This window comes from Carassius gibelio, chromosome A4, assembly GCF_023724105.1.
Source record: "Carassius gibelio isolate Cgi1373 ecotype wild population from Czech Republic chromosome A4, carGib1.2-hapl.c, whole genome shotgun sequence".
Classification (NCBI taxonomy): Eukaryota; Metazoa; Chordata; class Actinopteri; order Cypriniformes; family Cyprinidae; genus Carassius; species Carassius gibelio.
Window position 1 is genome coordinate 9,691,910 of NC_068374.1, and position 24,818 is coordinate 9,716,727.

General features: G+C 37.2%; 1 protein-coding gene across 1 annotated transcript; it reads left to right on the forward strand.

Annotated features, from left to right (window-relative positions):
* Positions 1 to 24,280, forward strand: LOC127969261 (tripartite motif-containing protein 16-like). Its single transcript, XM_052571112.1, has 6 exons — positions 1 to 588; positions 3,269 to 3,355; positions 3,458 to 3,691; positions 23,240 to 23,390; positions 23,516 to 23,563; positions 23,650 to 24,280. Exons 1-6 carry the CDS (start codon positions 1 to 3, stop codon positions 24,177 to 24,179), a joined length of 1,638 nt encoding a protein of 545 aa, XP_052427072.1. The 3' UTR covers positions 24,180 to 24,280.
* Positions 24,281 to 24,818: the final 538 nt, after the last annotated feature.

The window sequence follows — 24,818 nt, forward strand, 5'->3', positions numbered from 1 at the left end:
ATGGCAGAAGCTAGAATTTCAGTGGATCAGAATGAGTCTAGATGTCCATTGTGTATGAAGGATCTTGAACTAATCCTGAATGATCCAGTGGCTCTTCCCTGTGGACACCATTTCTGTAAGAGCTGTATTACAGGCCACTGGGATCAAGAGGATCAGAAGAAAGCCTACAGCTGCCCTCAGTGTACAAAGACCTTCAGTCCAGGACCTGTTTTAGGTAAATACACCATTTTGGCTGAAGTGGTGGAAAAACTGAAGGAGACTAAACTTCCTGCTGACTGTGATGCTGGAGCTGGAGATGTGCAGTGTGACGCCTGCACTGGAAGAAAATACAAAGCTGTCAAGTCCTGTCTGGTGTGTCGGATCTCTTACTGTCAGAATCACCTTGAACCACATGAAAATTTGTTTAAAGGAAAGGGACACAGAGTGACTGATGCCACTGGACGACTGCAAGAGATGATCTGTCTGAAACATGAGAAGCTCCTTGAGCTTTTCTGTCGTACTGACCAGAAATGCATATGTGTGCTGTGTGTGGATGAACATAAAAACCACGACACAGTATCAGCTGCGGAACAGAGGATAGAGAAACAGGTATTTAAACTAGGCACTGATTAAATATTGCTGATACTTGGATCCATTTAATATCTATTTATATTTGCACCCATATTAACAGGTTACAGTATTCACACTGCACGTCAGTAGAAACGTAGAGTAGCTGCAAGTCAACTTTTGGTCAAAATGCACAATAAACATTTATTAACACATCACATTCTTTTGTGAAACAGGCAATTGATTAAGCATCATAAGATAATGTAATGAACTATTCACTCATTGTTTGACACAATATATACTTCCATCAAACAGACAATTACTGTCAATTAGAGCTTCACTTCGGCTTCTGTTCTGTTTAGATTAATGATCATTTAGAGGTATGTAAATCAGAATTTATGACATAATAAAAAAACTTGACTGTTCACAGACAGTAGTTTTATCCCAGCTGGCATTTCAACTTTGATTCAACGTTGAAACAATGTCAGGGAGCAAGGTTGAATTTACCTTTCGATTTTTGCAAATTGGATCAACGCAGATATTGTGACGTTGTTTCACCGACTTACCTTTATCATGGGTGAATTATGGTCATTCTGTAGATGTTGGATTAACATTGAATTAGGTGTTGATTTTGCAAAGTGAATCAACATTATTAACGCAATGTTGTTTTACCGTCGTATCTTTCACCATGGGTAAATACATAACTGTACGTTCAATTAGAGCCTGCAATTAGAGTTGGTATACTATACAATTTATGTTGAATTAAAAGAAAGGTATTAAAATGGAGTATAACACAAACTATTTTAACAACATTGTAGAACAAGGATTTTTTGTCAAAGAATAACCAATCAAAATTAAGGTTTACCAAATCTTCCATGTTCAATGACCTCCTTATGTTGCGCTCTATTGATATAAGTGCCAGTCCTCTCAGTCTTTCTTGGCTCATGGATGATCTGATGTAAGACTTTATCAGTTTCAAAGCTTTATACATGGCAAAAAATCTCATGCGATCGTAATCTGGGCTCATGCATCAAGAGGATCTAGCTCAAAGGACGTTTTCAAATGCTGTAGCTACAACAGTGAAGAGTCGAGAAGTTGTCTAATGTGTGAGCTTAAATTCTGCAAACAGCACAAAGTTGTGTATGACTATTAGTTGAACTTTTTCACAGAGATATTCGCAGAGATGTGAAAACATGTCAGACAGTTGTATTTGGAGATAATAATGGTTTACTTACCACTTTGTCTTTGGTGTTTTTTCCTATTCTTCTTTCTTTCTCTGTCTTTTGGAAAATCCTGAAGGGTATGAACGCTTCATTGTGACATTTTTAAATTTAAATGCTTGCGTAAAGCTGGGTGTGGGAACAATAGTTTCTCTTCCCCTGACAGCTAGTGGGGGACCTGATGGGGGGTGCACGATGGTGGATGTCACTTCAGCATTACAGTGATTAGGGCACTCATAGTGTTTGTCGTTGCATAGGGGGAATCCCTCTAGTTTGGGGGGCCCCTCTCACAGACGAGTACTGGTGAGTGATAGTGCTGTCTCACTGTGGTCGTTTGTTTACGGTGGTTGATAATGTTTGACGAGGGCAGATACACAACCTAAACGACTGTGTGGCCATAGGGGGCCCCCTTCAGCTGGGGGCCCTAGCCAGCTGCCTACCTTGCCTACCCCATTGCAACGGCTCTGAACTTACCAGCAACCCAACAACATCAGATGAGCATCTAACCCGAGCATATGTGATAAAGCAATACAAAAATACACACACAGGTCTGCATCTTCTGCAGGTTACATGTCCTTTACCCATTTGTAAACCCTGGTGACGTTATACTTTACTATTTTGGAAAGATAATGAAGATAGCAATTTTCCTAACTCGTTTTACCAGGACCTTGCAGAACACATCTGACCCTTCTTGTGATCACATTACAGTTTTTGTTCTCCATTGACATGTCACGACTCAAATTCACTCAAAATAAAACTAAAAATCAACATGGAAATATTAAATAATTCGGGACTGACTGAGCAGTTACAATGAGCAGCTGCTCACAATCAGCTGCCTCACTCACAGAAAGACGATTATAACTGTCATTTTCAAATTTAGAAATGTCGAACCGATTCATTGTCCAGTTTCCTGGATGACAGCCAGATTAACAAATCATAATAAAAGCCATAAAGTAAAACAACCAATAGAAATTGTTTCAGCGTGATAACCCAGCGAAGTGTATTTAGTTTTATTGTTGTTAATGATGATCATATTCAACATATAACTTTAGATTTGAGAATAGGTATCATTATTAAAATATTGTAAAATGCTATTAAATAATAATAATAATGATCTTAAACAATTTCATATAAATAATTTAAAAAGCAGATTTATTTTGTATGCTGTTGAAGACATTAAGTTGTTTCAACATACAGATCTTATTTTTTTTTAAAAATGTTGATTTACAAGTGTTTTTGTAAACCTTTTCAACCATTTAGCACTAAACATTTTTCAAAGTTGTTTCAATGTTGAAACAACAACAGTCATTATTTCAACCATATTTCAACATTGAAGGTTGGTCATGTGCCTGCTGTTTTTCAACCGTTTAGCTTTAAACGTTGTATCCATGTAATTTCAATGTTAAAACATCAACTGACCTTATTTCAACCAAATTTCCATGTTGAAGCCTTGCATGTGCCTGCTGAGATGTGACATGTAGTATCATTCATTTGTCCTCCAGCACCAGTTGCAGAGGGAGTTCCAACAGAGAATCCAGCAGAGAGAGAAAGATCTTCAGCAGCTGAGAAAAGCTGTGGAGTCTCAAAAGGTGAGCTTGGAGAATAAGAGACGTTTTTCTCAGTCTAAGTTAGGACTCTTCTCTTTCAGTCCCAATGAAGCTCAATGGGTGATTATCTGGTGTGTCTAACAGTGCTCTGCACAGACAGCAGTGGAGGACAGTGAGAGGATCTTTACTGAGCTCATTCGCTCCATTGAGAGAAGATGCTCTGAGGTGACACAGTGGATCAGAGATCAGGAAAAGACTGCAGTGAGCCAAGCTGAAGGACAACTAGAGCGACTGGAGCAGGAGATCAATGATCTTAGGAGGAGAGGCGCTGAGCTGGAACAGCTTTCACAAACACAGGATCACATCCAGTTCCTGCAGGTAACAAAGATCTCTTTCTTCTAGAATAGTGTTTCTCTAGGGGGCGTTAGCCACAAGATTTTTGAAAGGGGGGCATTTGCGAGTTTACACCAAAGATCCAGCCAAGACGAGAATAATCTTGTAATTACTTGCAAAATAATATTGTCTGCAAAGTTATAAATCTGCCTGTTTACAATGACACTAGACATGTATCTTTTCCTCTGCTCCGACTCAAAAATGTTTTCCAGTTATAGGCCAGCACTGATTAGAATCCATTGGTGGATCTAAACTCTAAATAATCTTATGCAGTGAAGGAATGAAAAGTCGACCAATACAGTTTGGTTCCAACGCGCAATAAACAGCATTAAAAAAAAAGAATAATAATTTTAGCCGAAATCAGTATTGTTTCTGGTCAGTATTGAAAAGTCAATTTTATGTGTGATGTTCGCAGTTATTAGGTCATATTTTCTCCCTTTTTTTCCAAAATGCGACAAGCGCCAGTCTGCCCAGAGCCATAGAAAGAGAGAGTTGCGTCAACCAAAGTCCCAAATGCTGTATCCTCACGTGATTCATGTAGACCTCAAATAGTTCCAGGAAGTTCATAGCAGGCAATTGAAATACATTGAGTTAGAGAGACAAAACTGTAATTTTTGGTATTTAGTAGACAATAAAATACTTACATAATTTATAAAATAATGTATACATGTATACATATGTAGTTGTATCAGTGTTGTTTTTAAATCCAACACAAGGTAAATCCACACTTGGGAGGAAAGGAATACACATACACAACTAGTAGACCTAACAAACATAGAATGGGGCTTAAATGCACCAGATAACAAGGGAATTGTGAGGAACACAGGTGAACAGAATGACTAATTAGACAGGGGAGAAACTGGGTCATGGAGCACATGGGGAGGGAAAACAAACCAAAAGACAGTCCAGGGGTGTGACAATAACTAAAAGTGTCAGAAATTGATCAGATTACTACAAGCTAGACAGGAGTGAATTAAAGAAAATGAAAGTGAATGTTCTTTTTATTAAATTAGGATGCAGTCAAAATGTTGACAAAAGATATGAGTTTTTCTCATCACTTGAAATAGTCAGAGATTCAGCATTACGGTTGGGAAGATCATTTCACCAGTCAAGAACGATGAGCAAAAATGTTCTGGAAAGTGATTTTGTGCCTCTCTGTGATGGAACCACGAGGCCTTGCTCATTTACAGATCTCAGGTTTCTGGAAGGGATGTAGATTCATAAGAGTCAGTGGAAGTAGAAGGCTGTGGCTGTTATATAAGCAAATATTATTGACTTGATGCAAGCTGCAACCGGTATCCAGTGCAGGGAGATCAAGAGAGGTGTGACTTGAAAATCAGATGTGCTGCTGCATTCTGAATAATTTGAAGTCAGAAGAGCATTGCAGTTACATCCCAACCTGACCAACATGTTAGATTACCAACATGGCAGCAGCAAAAACATCAGGTGCAAAGGGCTGTGACTTGTTACAGCAAACAAACATTAAATACGGGACAATTTGGGCATCTGCAGGTCTGAAATTTGTCAAGATTGCTGTGATATGGATATTTTATTGGCTCCAACTATGTCTCGTGGCTATCCACCACAGCCATTTTATATGGACAACAAACAAACAAAAGACTAGTCCAAGATCCTTAATATCTTCATGCACATCAACGCATACTTTACCAAAGTCTGGATTATCTCTTACTATCTCGGTTGTTTTTTTTCTGTGTGCTTATTCAGGGTTTCTGCAGGGTTTAATCAGTCAATTTTAAGACTTTTTAAGGCCTTTTTATGACTATTAGGATTTGAATTTATGAGCTACACGAATTACGATAAATAACTTCAGTCATCAAAATTCCTTTCAAAAGTATTTTTTTATTATTGTTGGTGTTTGGTCACAGTATTCAACACCCACAGTCAGAGCCGTAGCTGGGGTCAGCGGGGCCCCGGTGAAGGTTGTACCAGTGGGCCCTGTTTGAAATTGTTTAAATTGTATGTTCTGTCATTTTTATTTATCTTTGCTATTTACACAATGTTTAAGTTTTTTTCAAGTTTGTAGGTGTCGAGGTACAGAAACCGAATAATTAAATGTAAAATAGCACTGGATAGTCTTCAATGTAAAAATTTAATATACAATCAAACCAAAATTTATTCAGACACCTTGAACATTTCTCACATTATTACAGTTTATTTGCTATTGCTTCTAAAATGGTTATAAAATATGACAAGAATTTAGAGTTAAACTCTGTCAGAACAAATTAATCTCGATAATGTCATAACTTTGATATATTGTACGTAATGGATTACAATCAACCAAAACTACAGACAACTGTTATTATGACAATATTTACACAACTATCAATACTTTGTTGACCAATTACCAACCAATGCTTCATTTTGTTCAGACTGTGGTGTGAAAAGGTTGCATTAGCAATTCAGAAAAAAAAACAGATAAGCAATGCATGGTTCTTTATAAGGTGCTGAATAATTTTTGGTCCATATTTAATAGATAGATAGATAAAACATTTATATCTATATATTTCACTAGTAGTTCACTGTATGAAGAATCTTTGGATATAATATGTCACAGTTTGCTTATACTCACTTACATAAATGTGTCCTGTACCTACTAGTAAAATATGTATATAAAAAATTATATCTGGAGTCTTTATAATTTTTGGTTTGACTGTGCATAAATTATTGTTAAAACTACAAAGTAATGCAGTCAAGAGCAGTGAGTGATTTTCTTTCATTTTCTTGGATTAACATTACAGCAGTTAGTAGCTAAATTAGGCGCGGTCACTTAATAACTGACAAATAACTGAAAAAAAAAAAAGTTTTTTCGAGCATACTTTCCAAGGCGGGTATCTTCACATATTTTGTATGTATTTGTCGGCACAAGAGCAAAAGGAAGCAAATTCGGTATACAAGCGTTTTGAGACGCCTTTCTCTACGTGAGCCCTGGACACCTGAACACCGTGGTACTGAATTGGGCTCTTATTTGTTGATTCATGTGCAGGAGGGACTGTCCGTGATACGCGGCTCTCTCTCCGCACCGAACACAGCGCTCGAGTAACCAGCTACTCAGTTCAGCTTTTTTCCGCGTCTTGTGTCTGGATGCTTGATACCGATTGTTAGCGACAGGTTTGAGCTCAGAACCACCCAGATTCCTCATACAGAACTACAACAGGCGAAACAAATGAATGCCATTGCCGCTGCGAGCGCATTTTGATGGAAGAACAAATGAATAGACTAGCATATCAATTTAAGATGTGGCTAAATGTTTTTTATGACCTTGTATGGAAAATCCGGACGTTTTTATGACTTAAATTCTTATTGTTAAATTTATTACTATTTATGGCCCGCGGAAACCCTGTTATTGCTTTTATGGTTGGCCTGCATGCTGTCAGAATCCCTGCCCCTGCTTCCGATCAGGTTGCACTGCATGAGTGCATTCGGCTTCCTCCTACCCAGCCGTCGGCAGAGTTTTCCACAGTTTGGGGGTTTGTACTCAAACATTCCGGCCGACCAAATTTTCATCAGAAGTTTTTTTTTTTCACTCAAAGTATTATTTTGCACCGGATGGGTAACTGATGTTAAATCAAAAGACTCTGATGAAAATAAGTCTAAAGGTGTTTTAAAAACATCAATACTCTTAATTATTATCCTCATATTTATTGGAAATGTTGAGCTTAATCCTGGACCTGATTCAGATATTTTCTTGATAAGTTTAGGTATATTGCATTTATGGGGACTTTATGCACATGCAAACTGCATCAAACTTTATATTGGTGTATTGCAACATCCGTGTATGTTCTTACCTATAACTCAAAATTATTTACCCTATTATTTCAGAATTCCAGCTCCGACTCCTGTTCCGCATTTTTTCCAACTCTGTTTTGATTATCGGAGAAGCAAAAGACGTTTCAAAAGGCAATTAAAGCACAAAATATTTTAATCCAAGAAAAAGTGTGGAAGATTTTTATTGGTCAATATGTAAACTAATCAGGCATAATCAATGTGAATCTAGCTTTATGTATCAAGTTATTCTACTGTTATAATCATGCATTTGACTGTATGTAGAGGCCTGCGTGAGAATGGAATGTGCAGAGAGTGCAGGGGTATAGTATATGGTGCAGCTGCACACTCTATTTGGACATATGACAAAATATATGATCAGAACTTCTTGGTGCAGACATGACCAAAATACAGCATATAGTAAAGTTGGATGTCCTGTTTTCACATAAGACAAAATATATGATTAGGCCTCCTCGTTTCACTTAAAATAAATTGTACATCCTAAAAGCAAGCTGGAGACACAGCCATGTATTGAACATGGGCACGCCTTCAGAAGCAATGTATAAAATAGAGAACCGACACAGACTCGTCAGACTGTTCTGCAGAGCTTTCTCGGTTTTATTTTCTCTTGAAAATAAAATCTTTCTTATGGAAACAAAATCCTGAGATAGTGTGATTCCTCAGATCCATGGAAGACGAAAATACACTACAAAAGCCCAATTAACCTAAATCAACTTGATAGCACCAGAGGCTTTAAAATCTGTCACGTAAATATATAAGCCTTGTACCTAAAATAGACTAATTTAAAATCATGCTTGCGCAATCGAAGGCACATGTGATGGCAATCTCAGAATCATGGTTAACTCCTAGTATTCCTGATTCTTTTCCTATCCATAGAAAACTATAAATTGTTTCGTAAAGACTGTACTGTTAAGACTGACGGCGGAGAAAGTCTTTCTTATGTTGATTCTATTATCGTTGCAAATCAAGACCATTACAGACTACAAGCCCCCACCACGGACCTGTGACAATGAGCTAAACACCTTCATGGCTCCTCCCGGCGACCAGGTGATGACGCTGGCCTCAGACAGTGTGAGGAGATCCTTCAGCAGGATCAATCCTGACAACATCCCTGGGCGTGTACTGAAAGACTGTGCAGCAGAACTCACTGATGTCTTCACAGACATTTTTAACATCTCACTGAGTCAGACTGTTGTTCCCACATGTTTCAAAACTACCACTATCAACCCTGTCCCGAAGAAGCCATCTCCATCCTGCTTCAATGACTGCCGTCCTGTTGCACTTACCCCCATCCTCATGGAGTGCTTTGAATGGCTAGTCATGCACCACATCAAGTCTGCCCTCCCCCCCTCCTTTGGACCCCTTTTAGTTTGCATATAGGTCCAACCGGTCGACCGATGATGCCATCTCCACTGTTGTCCACTCAGCACTCACCCATCTGGACAAAAAGTACTCATATGTCAGAATGTTGTTCATAGACTTCAGTTCAGCATTCAACACAATCATCCCTCAACAGCTCATCTACAAGCTGAGTCAGCTGGGGCTCAACACTTCGCTGTGCAACTGGCTGTTGGACTTTCTGACTGGAAGACCTCAGGCAGTACGGGTCGGCAGCAACACATCCAGCACCATCACACTGAACACTGGAGCCCCCCAAGGATGTGTGCTGAGCCCCCTCCTCTTCCCTCTGCTGACCCATGACTGCACACCATCACACAGCTCCAACCTCTTCATTAAGTTTGCAGATGACACGACTGTGGTGGGTCTCATTAGCAACAAAGATGAGACAAACTACAGGAGTGAGGTGAGCCGCCTTTTTAGTCCAACCAAGCAATAACATTGTAAAATTGATGATAATTCCTTTGTTTATGTCTTATTTCTTCGGGGACAGTATTGTTTGCATCCATTATGGAATAACCTAAGCTCAAAAATTACTGCGTCTTGATAGTAAAAAAACAGCATGGTTTTGTAGCATACAGTGTCACAAGCAGAATTAGTCCATGCACTAAAAAAAGTCGAAGATACGCGGAATATTGTATATTTGAATTCTGGCACTCTCTCATGATGGCTCGTGATGCACGTCATCTTATGGAGGTGTAACTTAGCAATTGGCATTTTGCACAAATAATTCTTTCTTTTTTTCTTCTTTAACATTTTTCATATGTGTGTGTGTGTTTTTTATTGGAAATGTGGCTGTATCTGCATGATTACCATCTCTATGGCTGATAATCACCATGTGATAGACAGCTATCAGTGTGAATGTGGTCTATATGAATAGAGTGTGATTATTAAATATATGGTGCATCTGTATGATTACAATCTGATTTAAGGCCATCAATATGTGATTACCAACTGTTTGAGTTTCTATGAGTGTGCTGTATTTCTAGCAATCTCAGAATGTACTGTAATTGCCATACATAGTTCATTCTTATTGTATTAGTTCTTTTTTTATTGTTTTATTTTCCTTTATAATGCATGACTTACATAAATATATATATATTATATATATATATATATATATATATATATATACACACACACACACACACACACACATAATATTACAAACTTCCTTTTTACTTATACAAAACAGAAAACAAAGCACCCCCCAAAAAAAATACAAAAAGGCAATTTGCAGTAAGAGAAGGTTAATGCTCAAAAAAGGAGCCCCAGAAAAGGAGCCCTCAAAAGTCCTCTTAGATTTCCTAATATTGAAAATGATTTTCTCAGGGGTGCAGTATGAAAGGAGTTCATTGATCCATTGTTGTCTGGATGGGGGGTGAATCGACTTCCAGTTAACTAATATACATTTTTTTCCGGCAGTTCCTGCTAATAGTGAAAAATTATTTTTATGGTGAGAGGAGTCTAATAAATCAATATTCCCTAATATCCAAATTCTAGGATTTTTACTAATAGGGGTGCCTATAATCTTTGAAGTGTTATCAATTTTATATTCCCAAAAGTCATTCAATACAGGACAATTCCAAAAAGTGTGAAGTAAATTGCCTTCAGATGTTTTACACCTTTCCATAACATATTACCATTCATCCAGGTCATATTTACAGTTAAGATCTATTTCCCATCTCTGCTTCAAGTTTACATTGTCAAATGGCTTAAAATGATTTGTTATTGTGCTGTACCCTACAGAAAAATGCCTCTTGTATTTGAGACAGGCGTCTATAAGAGACAGGCCTTTAATTTAGTGTTGAGATGTTCAAGCATGACAGTAGGAGGTTACCACATTATATTACGTTTTATTTATAATTAATTTGAATGTGTTTAACAAATCATTTAATGTAAGAAATGTCTTTGGCTATTGGCAGCTTACAAAAAAATAATAATCATAAAAAACGAAACTATGTGACCGCGATGGGAGGAACAATACAAGTTAACTTACCCCTAAATGAATGTGTCTAACAAATAATTTATTGTAAGAAATGTCTTATATTATTGGCAGCATAATGTGACAGCACGATGTGACAGCAAGGGTCAGAACAATATTACCGCTAAAATCCATCGAGCATATGAACTTGTTGCCCAAAACATATCAACAAGAAAGAATGAAAGCTACCCTGTAAAACAACTGCAATCATGTGATAGAAAATTACTCTATTCATCACTATCATCATCCCTGCGATCCTCAATTACAAGTTCATTGGCGAATTCCTCCTCCACGTCGCTCTCCTCCACTTCTCCCTCTCCAGCCTCTGCTAACTCTGCCTGCCTTGCTTGCACTAAACACAGCTCTCGCCCAGATACGCACGGCTCTCCCTCTTTGAAACAATGGATAAGGTGATCCTCACTTCCATCAGAAGCTACTGTCAGGCCACATACCTAAGGTTAACACCCCGAAGTTAATGAAATATATTACCTCCTCTTTCTCCCTCGAACACACACGCGCGTGCGCAAGCATACCTTAAGGAGTTTTTCAGCCGCTCCGTATCCAGCTCTCTTTGTATCAAATGAGAAATGTCGCTGCTTCTCCTGAATTTTGTTCAGCAAATTTGAAAACTGTCAGCTTAAAATGTCAAATTCCCTCCATATAGGTATTGAGAGAATTAAGAAAAACTGAAGACTAAAAGAAAGTTCGTTAACCTCTTTATTATGTTGCCATAGTGAGTTGTTCATGAACTGTTGTTGTGTCTGTCACGTGAAATCTAATCAAAACATAGAACCGACGATCTGACGGGTTTGAGAAGATCAAATACAACCCACTACTAAAAAAACAGACCAGGCCTCTATTTGAGACCGGCCTTTATTTACCCAAACCTGTCGTCACACCAGCCGTTTAAAAGAGACAGGCATCTATTTGGGACTTTTTTGAAGTTTTACGGTATTTAAAGAAGCTGTGTTTTGGAATTTTGTATGTCTTGGATAGTAATTCAAAGCTCATTAAAGAATCATTGTCATACAAGTCCTTCAATGTCTTTATACCATTATTCACCAATGCTTTTAAAGAATTATCAACCATGCCTTGAGGTATAATGGGTTTTACCAAATTGGTAAATATCTAAGATAATCAATGCTAGAACAGCATAACTTATGCGATTCTAACCATGCAGAAAATGTATGCCGTATTAATGGATTTTTAGTAAAAGTAGATAAACCACTTTTTGACCCCAGAAAAGGAATAACTTTTAGGGGAATAGAGCTCATCTACCACTGTTCTATTCCTGTCCAGCTACTATCAACTTTGTCAGGATGTAACCAGATCCATATAGGCTGAAACTGTGAAGTTAAATAATAATGTCTGAAATTGGGAAGATTCAGACCACCTTTCTTATATGGTGCCTGGAGTTTTTTTTACTCTAGGGATTTTGCCTTTCCACAGAAATCCAGAAATCACTCTATTTAGTTCCTTAAAGTTAGATTTGGGAATGTTCAAGGGGAGACATTGAAATTTATATAGAAATTTAGGTAGAATGTTCATTTTTATAACATCAAACTCATTGAAATCTTTCAATTTTTGCATGTAATTTTTCACTCTCTCCATAAGTGTGGACATTTTTTTTTTTAAATATGTCATCATGGGTTAGATCAATATGAATACCTTAATATTTAAACCCATTAGCACACAGTGTCAATGGTTTTACTATATATTTTAACTAATCTCTTATATTAATAGGGAAAGCTTCACTCTTGTTCTAATTTAATTTATAAACAGATATGTCACTGTATTCCTTAAATACATGTAGTAAAGGGGGAATAGAGAATTGTGGATTGGTCAGGTATATTAACAAATCATCAGCATATAGGGATAATTTGTGTTCATTGGTTCCAATTTTAATACCCTTTATTACACTATTGGATCTTATCGCAATAGCTATGGAATTACATTTGCTTCAATAAAAATGAAGGAAACTTTATTAAAACTGAATGCAACTTTTTCAGAAACTATCAAAAATATGCCATTACAAAAGAAAAAAAACAATGAAAATGAAAAAAATTAACACAGTTGCACAAATGTAACAGGCTCTTCAAATATGCTTCATTTTTGTAAATGTTTTTCAAAGATTTATTTTCGCTGATCATGGATTCTGAATTCATTGCCACAGATTACGCTTTTGCTTCGCAGTTTTTCGTTTGGAGTTTTGACACAAACTTCTCGTGGGGGCGGGGTTAATAGTGATATACTCTGATTGGATAGTGAGCTTTTGATGGACAGGTGCTCTCTGACCGGCAAGTACAGACGTCACTCAGTCAGTGGCGCCAGAGAGTGGCGTGCATATTGGAAAGCTCTCGCGGTGATTTGTATTACTAAATATGTAAATAATATTTGACCTTCGATCGTCTCAGTCTGTAAAGATGAGCTCTTGTCCTTCAAGGCAGCTTGAAGTAAGCTTGTGTTACTGAATGACAATAATTACCCGCTACAACTGTTGCACACTAACATGAAAAACTTGTATCGATGTTATTGGTTACTTCAGTAACACAAGCTTACTTCAAGCTGCCTTGAAGAACAAGAGGAGGAGGGGGATGATGCCGCTCCGTGTCTCTACTGAGAGCTCATCTTTACAGACTGAGACGATCGAGGGTCAAATATTATTTACATGTTTAGTAATACAGGGCATGACAGTTGCATACAAATCACCGCAAGAGCTTTTTTTTTCTTTTTCTTTTTTTAATAATACAGAGAACAAAAACATACGAAACAAAAGTATAAACATACATCACATAATATCAACCATAAAAAATAAAATAAAATAGAACTAAAATGACAAAATCTAAACAAAATCACACATGATCAAGGTCCTTTCTTATTAGATACTGAGATTACATTCAAATAGTTTTCCATTTATTTTAGAAAAACAGAGAAGACAGGTTTACAGTTGGAGAAACTGCATTTGTGAATGTGAAATTTGTTTAGGAAAATTTTTAAATTAATAGCAAAACTGATATTTTCGTTTGTGGGGTCATAATACCCAAATATAATGTTTTTCATATGTACTGAGAAGTCTGGCAAAATCGTATGGCATATGTTTGATAGTTTCTGAAAAAGTTACTTTCAGATTTATAAAGTTATGTTCATTATTATTTAACTAAATGTAATTCCATAAATAGCGAGAGGTTCAACAGCCAGCGCAAATAATAATGGCGATATAGGGCATCCTTGTCTACAGCCTCTAGGTAGTGTAAAGATGTCTGATATAATGCCATTGGTACATATCTGTGCTTTAGGTGAATTAAAGATAGTTTTTAAATGATCAATAAATTTAGACCCGAAGCTCATGGCTTCTAGCGTAGCAAAAAGAAAAGTGGGCTCGATTCTGTCAAAAGCCTTTTCAGCGTAGATAGACAGAATAAACATTGATAATTTCTGCTTTTGTGCAATATTGATAATATGTAATAGTCTTCTGATATTATCAGAGCCTTGTCTATTCTTAACAAATTCAGTCTGATCTGGATGTATTAATTTGGGTATAACAGTTTCTAGTCTTAGGGGAAGCAATTTAGTTAGCACTTTATAGTCAACATTGAGTAGACTTAGCAGTCTATAGACCCAAATTTTTGCCTGTCTTTCACTTGCTTAGGGAGTAAAGTTATTGTGGCAAATTCAAGGGAGTGTGGAAGTGAGCCTCTCTCAAGTGATTCTTTAATCATGTTTGTTAAGGGAGTTAATAATATATTTGAGAACGACTTAAAATATTTGATTGGGAAACCATCTGGTCCAGGAGCCTTGTTATTTCCTAAAGCATTAATAGCTTTTAGTACTTCATTCTCAGTTATATCAGAGTTCAATAGGTTGTTATCTTCATCATAAATTTTTGGTAGTTGTATTTTCTTTATAAATTTCTTAGCATCAGCATTTCCTTGACTATGGTCAGTTTTATATAAAGTTTCATAATAATCCTTGAATAAAATATAAATTTCTCTAGGATCTTTTATGTATCTACCATTATCTAATAATACTGAGTGAATATATCGCTCTGATTCTTCTTTTTTAATTTGCCAAGCTAGTAATCTGCTAGTCTTATTTCCAAATTCGTAATAATGATATTTTGTTCTTGCATAATAGATTCTGCCTTCTGAGTGCACAAATTATTATATAAGACCCGTTTCTTATTAAGTTGTGATAAAGATTTATCATTATTGGTCACAGAATGTTTTAATTCCAATCATCTTATTTCTTTTTCTAAATCATTTAAAGCATCACTCTTTTATTTTTGTTTATAAGCCCCATATGAGAGAATATGTCCTCACATGAAAGCTTTAAGTGCCTCCCATATAGTTGAATGTAAGGCTGAATTAGTATTTACTTCAAGAAATATCTGAATATGAGTAGTCATGAATTTGATAAAATCTGGGTCTTTCAGCGTATACATTTTAAATCTAAATTTTTGGAGTAAGGTAATGCCATTGTTGGTTCCCATGTAAGCTTGACGGGGTTGTGATCAGAGATGGATGCCGGCTAATGACTGAGAAGCTAAGAAGAAATCTATTCTTGAGTAGACATTATATACATTTTAATAAAATGAGTAGTCAACTTGGTCTGGATAGAGATTGCACCATACATCATACAACCCCAAATCATTCATCCCTTGAATCAGAATGGTTGCTGCTTTTGATTTAACAGGGTTTTTTGATGATCTATCCATGGAAAGGTCTAAAACTAGATTAAAATCATCACCAAAAATGCCCCTCAATAGTAGCTAACTGTAATAGTAATTTGCTAAAAAAGACGGGATCATCATGGTTTGGACCATAGACATTTACCAAGGTTAAATGTTCCCAATTCAACTCACATTCAACAGTTACATATCTACCAGCAGTATCAGAGTACAGTAGGTAAACGGGACGAAGGCTGACGACGAGGGGTCCGGGCAGGTCTGGGTGGTGTAGAGTGGGAAGTGATCCTGGGAGAAACAGTGCAGGGTTGGACCGTGACGGGGTGCAGCAGGCAACTGTGAAGTGGGAAATGGTCCGGGGCTCGCATCAACAGACCCGGAATCAGAGCCTCCATCCGAATCCACACTCATCTCTGCACCGGCATGGACAGAAACTGGCTCTGGAAAGGAGCTCACTGCTGCTGGCTCGGGGACAGCGCTCACTGCTGCTGGCTCGGGGACAGCGCTCACTGCTGCTGGCTCGGGGACAGTGCTCACTGCTGCGGCGGGTTGGAGGGGCATTGCGGACTCAGGGGGAGACAGGGACGGAGGACCGAAAGAACCCCTCTTCCTCCTCCTTCTCCTTGGTCGTGGTGCAGAGACAATAGCCGGGTCTGTGACTGGTTGGGGAAGTTCAGTCTCAAGCAGGATTGACTCTGATGCAGAGGACTCCGAGGCAGATTCCCACGAGAGCCGTCTCCCTCGCTTCTTGCGAAGACTGATTGGTGTGGGAGGTACCTCAGGATTCGGGGAGGGATGAGCCTGATCCCCCAGTGTTGCAACGGCCAGGAGACGACCCTCAGAGATCACTGGCAGCTTGGCAGAAGGTGGGGGTCTCGAGGGGGAAACCTGCGGCTCCTCCTGGGAGAAACTCTCCCATAGCCGGGCATAGTTCTGCAGGATCCACTCACCCTGGGACGAGACTGGGAGGGTGACACTCCTCTTGTCAGTGGGGGATGACAACCAGCATTGCCTACGGAACTCCAATTGTCGCTGATGTTCGGAGGGCATCCTGTCTGCTGAGTTCCTTGTTGGGCGGTTCATTCTGTCACCTGGAGGGTGCGAGGATGAACTCAGGCGCAGACAGAATGCACTACACAGGGTTTATTTGTGACAAAAAGGGAAAACAAAACCCACGAGGGGGAAAACAACGACTGGGGGAAAAGGCAAATAACTTAACAAAACTATGACTGGGAACAAACAATAAAACAAGAGATTCTTCGATCTGGTATTCACACAACAGGAAAAACAATCAACAGGTCTCACATCATTAAGTCAAGATGTAACAATGTACCGCACTAGACAGTGAACACAAGGGGATAGAAATAGGGAGACTAATGAAGACATAACAGGTGACAGGTAAAGCAATAATGACTAAACTAGGATAACAAGGGGGCGGGGCAAGGAAACGAGACAACACAAGCACATGGCCCAAAGACAAGGCCATGTGCTTGCACACAAAACACGGGCCTGTCATGATCCTGCCTCAAGACTAGAGGAAAATCAAGGACACGAGGGCAGAATCATGACAGAGTGAGAGAATGAGAAAGCCCAACCTTACCTTATGGTTAGCTTTAAATTATTATTATTATTTTGTTTGTTTATATCTAAGCCTATATTATTATATACTGCAATTATATTTATCCATTAGAATTCTATATTTGTAATTCTTGTTTTGTTCTGATATATTTGTTAAATTTAAAGGATTTGTTGTAAAGTGAAGGGAACTAAATATATCCTGTTTGTACATGATAACATTATTAGGCCAGCCGTTATTATTTCTAAATGTAATAAAATGCAATTTATACATTAATTATATATAAAAAAAAATGCAGCAAACGAAAATAGGTGATTAATCCGTTAAAATGAAACCTATACACGACTCATATTTTTTTTTTCTCTCACAAACGTAATTAATTTTTTAGCATGTTTCAAAATAAATAAAGAAATAAAGAAAACATGCAGCAAATGAAAAAAGGCGATTAATCCGTTAAAATTTGTTACTCTGGGTTAACAGTAATTATAAGTATTCTATACTTCAGAGCAGAACCTGCATGGGCCTAATCTAGGCTATTTTTTTTTGTTTGTTTGTTTTCATTGTATCTGAAAGTGACTTCATTCATCGCATTCACTTCACGCGCTCTGGAGCAGATCCGCCTCCCGAAATGCTCAGCTGTGGACGATTTAAAAATGTTTGATATAAAAGTTGCTGTCCCATTTCATACAGGAGTTTTTCATGTAAAAAAAATCAAATTATATTGTTAGTTCTAATTATATTATTAACACAAGTTCATTTAGGCTATTTACCATGCACTGTGAAATTTTATCCTTTTTCATTTATAAACTCCTTGAGATTTTAAAGTTAGTTGAATAGTATTTGAATTCAAGTTTGAAAATAGGTTTAAACTGCTAAATACCAACAGCCATACTGCATGTGAATAAATAAAATGCATACTTTTCATATCATTTCATTATTCATAAAATGCACTTCTGGTGTTTGGATTTGTACTTTTAACATAATGAGCTCCAAGTTTAAGAATAGCCCTAGACTGGTTCTCTCTCTCTCTCTCTATTTAACAGCATTAGCTCAATGTTGGGCTCATGATCAATAAGTTGTATTCGCCTCAATCTGATCAAGTCAAACTGCAGACAGTGAAGCTGCATCACTGAGTGCGAGTCCCACGCGCTGTGAGGCGGGAACAGAGGATTCCGCTTGGTCTTAAAGCCTTCCGCAAACATCCACGATCACAAATAACGATTTTCGTAAAATAATGATTAATTATTAATTGATGATTTGTTATTATCATTATGGTCTTGTGAAAATAATAATATGGGCTGCGAGAAAAGAGTAATACTGCTGAGTGCAGGCATGTTTCAGCCGAGTAACACGCCATTACTCGGAGCCAAAACACAGACCGAATTCTGTTCAGCTGGAGGGGGTTGGGTTTTGGATAGTTATTCATGGCTTGTGGGGTCGAGATAAAGGTGTGAATTGCTCTTTCATATGGACAGTGTCTTATGAGGCTTTCACTTGCTGGACCGGTTTATATAGGACTGTTGTTTTGGTTATAGACTAAAAAATGGTCTGTCCCCACGTAAGATTTTTCTAGTTCTAGTCGTTCGTTTGTTATATTCAACTAATCAGAGGTTTATATTAAATTTACATAATCAAATCTTAATATATTCCACGCTCAAGCACATGCATTAAGTTCGCCACAAAGTACATGCAGAAGTAGCCTAATAATTGTGAAAAATTTGACAATTCATTATTTATTAATAAACAAATGTTTTCTTGTCGGCTGCAAGATGAAATTCACAGTGCTGGCTCTCTCTGACAGAGAAATGCAACATTCACAAATTGTTGAATGTTGAATATTAATGCGCCCTGTCATTAATGTGAATTAATAATTTTTGCACAAATACTTGCATATGAATATTAATTCACATTTTGCATTAGAACGTAAATTATTTTTACATGCAATTATCCAAAATGAAACCAAAAAAGATTTGTAATGAAGATAAAATAATAATAAAAGCTGCACATCTACCATCACACGTGCAGTGCAAATCTTGCACATATTTTACACACCTGCATTTAAATACAGCTGCATTTTTTTTAAAGAACATGAAAGCAAGTAGGGCTGGGTGATAAATCAATTTTATGAATTAACTTTGGTTAATTTACATCGGTTTGTTTGAATGAAAATCGGTTTTCTTTTTAGCATCCACAGACGCACCACTCAGTTCTCCCGTAGTTCTCCCGGAGTGGCTCAACCCTCCCCTGCGAGTCTGACAGAGAGACGCTGCCGAGCAAAGGATGAGCGGAGCAGTGTGATTCTGACTGGAGCCTCCATCACGAGTACAATTCATGCCAACAGCCCGTAATATAACTGCATATTCAGCAAGAATTCATGTTAAACATATTACCTATGGCTTGATCAGGTTATAATGACTGCAATAGTCGAGCGGGATGTTAAAGGCTATGTGAGTTTGTCTGTTTCTTTTACTGATTATTTTCGGGGTTAAAGCATGATTTAAACAGAAAAAAGCACATTCACACGCAATCGCTTTAGCAATAATGCATTCAAACAAATGTGATCTTACAGTGCTACTACATTATCAGTAGGCTATTTGATTATGAAATCTTGAAGAAATTAATAGATCTGTTTAGATAAAATAACTGACAAAAATGTACTCTTATTTTCCTCACAAACAAAATTTGCACAGCTGATGAGCTAGTATTCACAAAAAATAAATAATAATAAAAAGTAATATATAATAAAAAATAATAATAAAATAAAAAAAAGTTCTTTCCAGCATTAAGGTAATAACATTACAGTTTTTTTATCATCTTGAGTAACCTTACCTACTGTTATCATCTTGTCTCAGTTATAAGTTTATAACTATATTAAAACTTTTTTTTTTTTTTTTTGAAAAATTTCTTTGTCATCTGAATATTGATTTTAAAATCGATTTAAATCATAAATCTGATTTTCTTTTTAGGCCATATGCTATCGCCCAGCACTAAAAGCAAGTAAAGAAGGCTCCCTTTAAAATCACTTATGTTGTCATTTAATGAAGCTCTTTTTTACATTGTGTGCAATTTGTTGATTATAATGAGAGAACTTGAGTTTAATAGTGAGGATGGTTTATTAATCCGTCCATTCTTTAGAGTTTCAAAGATTTAGCTAAATCATGAAGGTTTAATTTATTCGTTTCTTGTTTTAGGCTAATTAGGCATAATTAATGTGAACTAAATTATACAGCGCTTCACGTTTAAACATGTAACAATTTCTTAATCAGTTTACAGACAAATGTCTTTTTCCCAAGAAATTATCTGTCCAAATAAAGGACAGGTAATGAATAACAAAAATGCATGTTGTTCTATTAAAGGAATTTTAAAATATAAATTAAAATATAGTCATAATGTATGAAAATATTGACATTGCATATTAATCCATGTAGCCTACCCCCCTAAAATAGGATACCACTTTTAATGCTCAGATGCAAAGTAAACCACGATTTCTTTTGAATAATATAACACATAATTCATATAATATAAATATTACTGCACACCTTTTAAATGTGTCAAATCTAAAATATGGTTTAATACCATGTAGCTTAGAGAAAATATAAGCACAGGCTCAGGCACAGGCTTGACATTTATCCTGCTTGAATTCGTTCTAAGAAATCCACATAACTTCATAAGTACCAAACTTTCATCTGTGAATATTGCATATTAAATATATTAAATATTTTAATTATAGTGCTTTTCTTGCATTTTCCTTGACTGAAGCCGTCAAATGTAACACATCAGCGAGGCGAAACTGACGTCTATTTGCGAAAAACGTGCTGTGATGCGTTTGTTTGATAACTTGTGGTTAAAGCACCACTCAGCGGTCAAAAGCTGCAAATGAACTTTACAGACGCGGCGGTACCCGCGGCGGTAAAAAGGGCCTTTAGGCTGTCTACTTACTGTATGAACTGATTGTTAAATTGTATTTTTTTGTGGATTAATATTGCTACCCTTCGACCACTGGAAGAAAATGAGTAATAGACCTGACCAACCCATTCTCTCTTGAGTTTTCTATGTTCCTGATCTGTAAGATGGGTCTCCTGAATAAAAGCTATATCCGTGTTAACCCTTTTCAAATATGAGAGTATTTTCTTTCTTTTTACCGGATTATTTATACCCCTGACATTCCATGATACACAAGTTATCTTAGCCAGTTATCATGATCTTAAAAATAACTGAAAAATCTCCACTACAGAAATAATAATAGCCATAGCCTTATACAAATAGCTAGTATCCTACATGGCAAGATAAAACTCCCTATTTTAGAACTAAATAAAGAAAAACAAAATGAAATTATATTGGTCAGATAGTCATATGTTCTATTAACATTGTAATTAGGTGCGGACATTGAACAAATGGTGAAGCTAATAAATCAAGTATTAGACTATATTGCGAACTAGCGGAACAATTCAAATAGTATTACTAGTATAATGTACATTAGAGGAACTTTCATCAGTGGCTAAATTGTAATCTGGCAACAATAGAAAATATTTATTGTTATAACCTTTGGTCACGTATATTAAAAAAATAAGTTTACAGTCTTTCATGAAAACATTATAGTCTTAACTCACAGGATATCCTTTGTGTGAAAGCCTTGGAGTTGACTCTCTTATCAGTTCTCAATCCGTAATAGAGGCCTCAATAGAATCAATAAAGTTCTTAACCTCAAGTGAAGTGGAGAAAAACTTTGTTTTACCCATGTACATAATCAGAAGCTTGGAAGGATATACAAAGGAGTATTCAATTTCCCGATCTATCAACATCCGTGTAAGCTTTGCCAGCATTCTGGAGCTCCACGCTGAAATCAGGAAAAAAGTGGATGCGCCGGTTGTCGAAGAAAACCACCTTTCTCTCGCACACGTGTTGAAGGATTTTCTGCTGATCTCTGAAGTTCAGGAGTTTTGCCACAATTATCCTTGGGGTCGCCCTATACGACAAAGTATTTCCCGTTCTGTGGGCCCTCTCAATTGTTGGAGGAAAGTTCTCGACGCCAAGGATCTCTGGGATGATGCGTTACAGAAACGAAACCATATCGCTTCCCTCTGATTTTTCAGGCAAGTTTACAATCCGAATATTCAATCTCCTACTTCTGTTATCCAGGTTTTGCCCTTGATCTTTAAGGTAGATGACGTCCTTCTCCAAGCGAGTAACTGTCGAACGAGTATCTCTGAGGTCATCTTCTGTGGCGCTTACTCTAGTTTCAACCTCGACCATTTGTTAAAGTTGAAGTTGACATAGAGGTTTCGATGCGGGTCAATTTAGCCTGAATATCATTGGTCATCCTGTCCATTTGTTTGCTAATTTCCTCTTTACTGGTTTTGATCTCCTTCCACAGAGTCTGTAAAGATATTTCGCCTTCCACCTCTTCGGCCATATTGGATAACGTGTCAGGATCATTAGCTTCGGGAGTGTTGTTAATTGGTCATGTTTTACGTCCTTTTCGGCGCAAATTGTGTTCTGCCATAAACAATATTTCCTGTCCAATTCCTTAATGGGCTCGAAAATCCACCAACTAGGGAGATTAATATAGGATTCTTGATTAATAATATAGCTAGTCAGAGGAGTGCTTAAATCACTTATACGATGTCTAAGATTCTGTCTATTGTTTTATAATTTACAAACTATGCAGTGGTATGCAATTTTTATTATTAGGAGTGTCCGCTAACATCCATGCACCCAAGTGTGTACAACAGTGCAGCCATGAGGTGAAAAAATCCACTAGCACCTATCCACAAATCAACTGAAAGCTGTGCAGACACAACAGTGCACTGAACATGAAAACAGAAGTATACCTGTGCCTTTAAATGGACATTTATATTCTTATTAAATCTTATATCATCCAAACTATTTTACATATAATGTAAGTGTAAAATACTAGAATTATTGGTCTAATATGATATGAAAATAATTTAGCTGCTGCTGTGAAACTGCTTGATAGAGGTGTATCACTAAAGATTATTCAGAGTCAAACAAATCTGACAGTAGTGAAGGTCATTGGCTGAACTGCGTATGTGATTAGCTTTTGTTTGTTTACTGTCGATTTTCCAGTCTCCCTCAGAACTTCCTGAATCCACAGACATGAAAGACAACCCCTTCATTTCTCTCTTCTCTTTCGATGTCCTGCGAGAAATTGTCCATCAGCTGCTAGACAAACTGAAGGATTTCTGCAAAGAGGACATCATAAGGATCTCAGACAGAGGTAAAGAACCAGAGATTCATATGCTCTTAGAAATGAATCCACCATCATTTAATATCATGGTAGAACATCATATTATAAATGTCTTCGGAATGAATGCAGGATCATTTGTCTGTTGATTTCCACAGTCACATTTACCAATATTGTTCCCAAGACCAGGAATGACTTCCTACAGTGTAAGTCACAAAAAAACAAGCCCCACCCCATAAAAAGATCAGACATACTCATAAATCCTGATTCTTATGTGTTTCCCCCCCATTAGATTCCCATCAGTTCACTCTGGATCCAAACATAGTTAATAAAAACCTCTCTCTGTCTGAGAGCAACAGAGTGGTTACTTACACTGAGGAAGAACAGCCGTATCCTGATCATCCAGACAGATTTGATGATGTGTGTCAGGTGTTGTGTAGAGAGAGTGTGTGTGGACGCTGTTACTGGGAGACTGAGTGGAGTGGAGATAATGGTGTGTTAATATCAGTGTCATATAAGAGCATCAGCAGGAAGGGACGGAGTAAAGAGTGTGTGTTTGGATTAAATGATCAGTCTTGGAGTTTGATCTTCTCTTCCTTCACATGTTCATTTCTACACAATAATATAGGGACTAATGTCCCTATAGAGCCCATCAGCAGGAGAATAGGAGTGTTTGTAGATCCCAGAGCAGGAACTCTGTCCTTCTACAGCGTCTCTGAAAACACTATGAGCCTCATCCACACAGTCCAGACCACATTCACTCAGCCGCTCTATCCTGGGTTTAGAGTTTATCCTGGATCATCAGTGAAACTGTGTGGATGAATCAGAGACTGACGAGAGATTCTACCCATAATGCTTTGAGCTGCATGATAAATCAGTGACAGTAAGATGTTATAGATTCTCTTCATGACATTAATACTGTAGCTGAATAAGGTCACGGAAATAACATGTCAGAATAAATTTGTAATAAATCCTCATATAGACATTAAGATCAGTGTGTGTGAGTGTGTGTGAGTGACGATGTGTATCTGTGATTTTATCAACATCTGTTGCACTTACAACCTCGATTGTAGAAACAATTGTACATTATACACAATAGTTTGTTGCATAATCTGATTTCCTCTGCTTGTATTGTGCTTGCATTTTGTTTAATTTATGTTTGTTTCCCTTAACATGTAAAATTCTTCTTATACCACGTAACATAATCATAGTTTTATATGCAAGGCTGAACTACCTCCATGTTTCTGTTAAGAACTGATAAACAAGTACATGGTGCAATCGGGAACTGGGATATGTGCCAATGCTTGAGCAGGGAGAGACGAAGATTTATGTAGATGTGATTTCTGTGTTCTGGGCCAATTTGCCACTTCTCTGACGCTTGGCTAGTAAACAACATTAATAAAAGACTCTTCATCTCCACCTCGGACTCCCTGTCTCTTCATTCCTCATACCTGTTTCAGT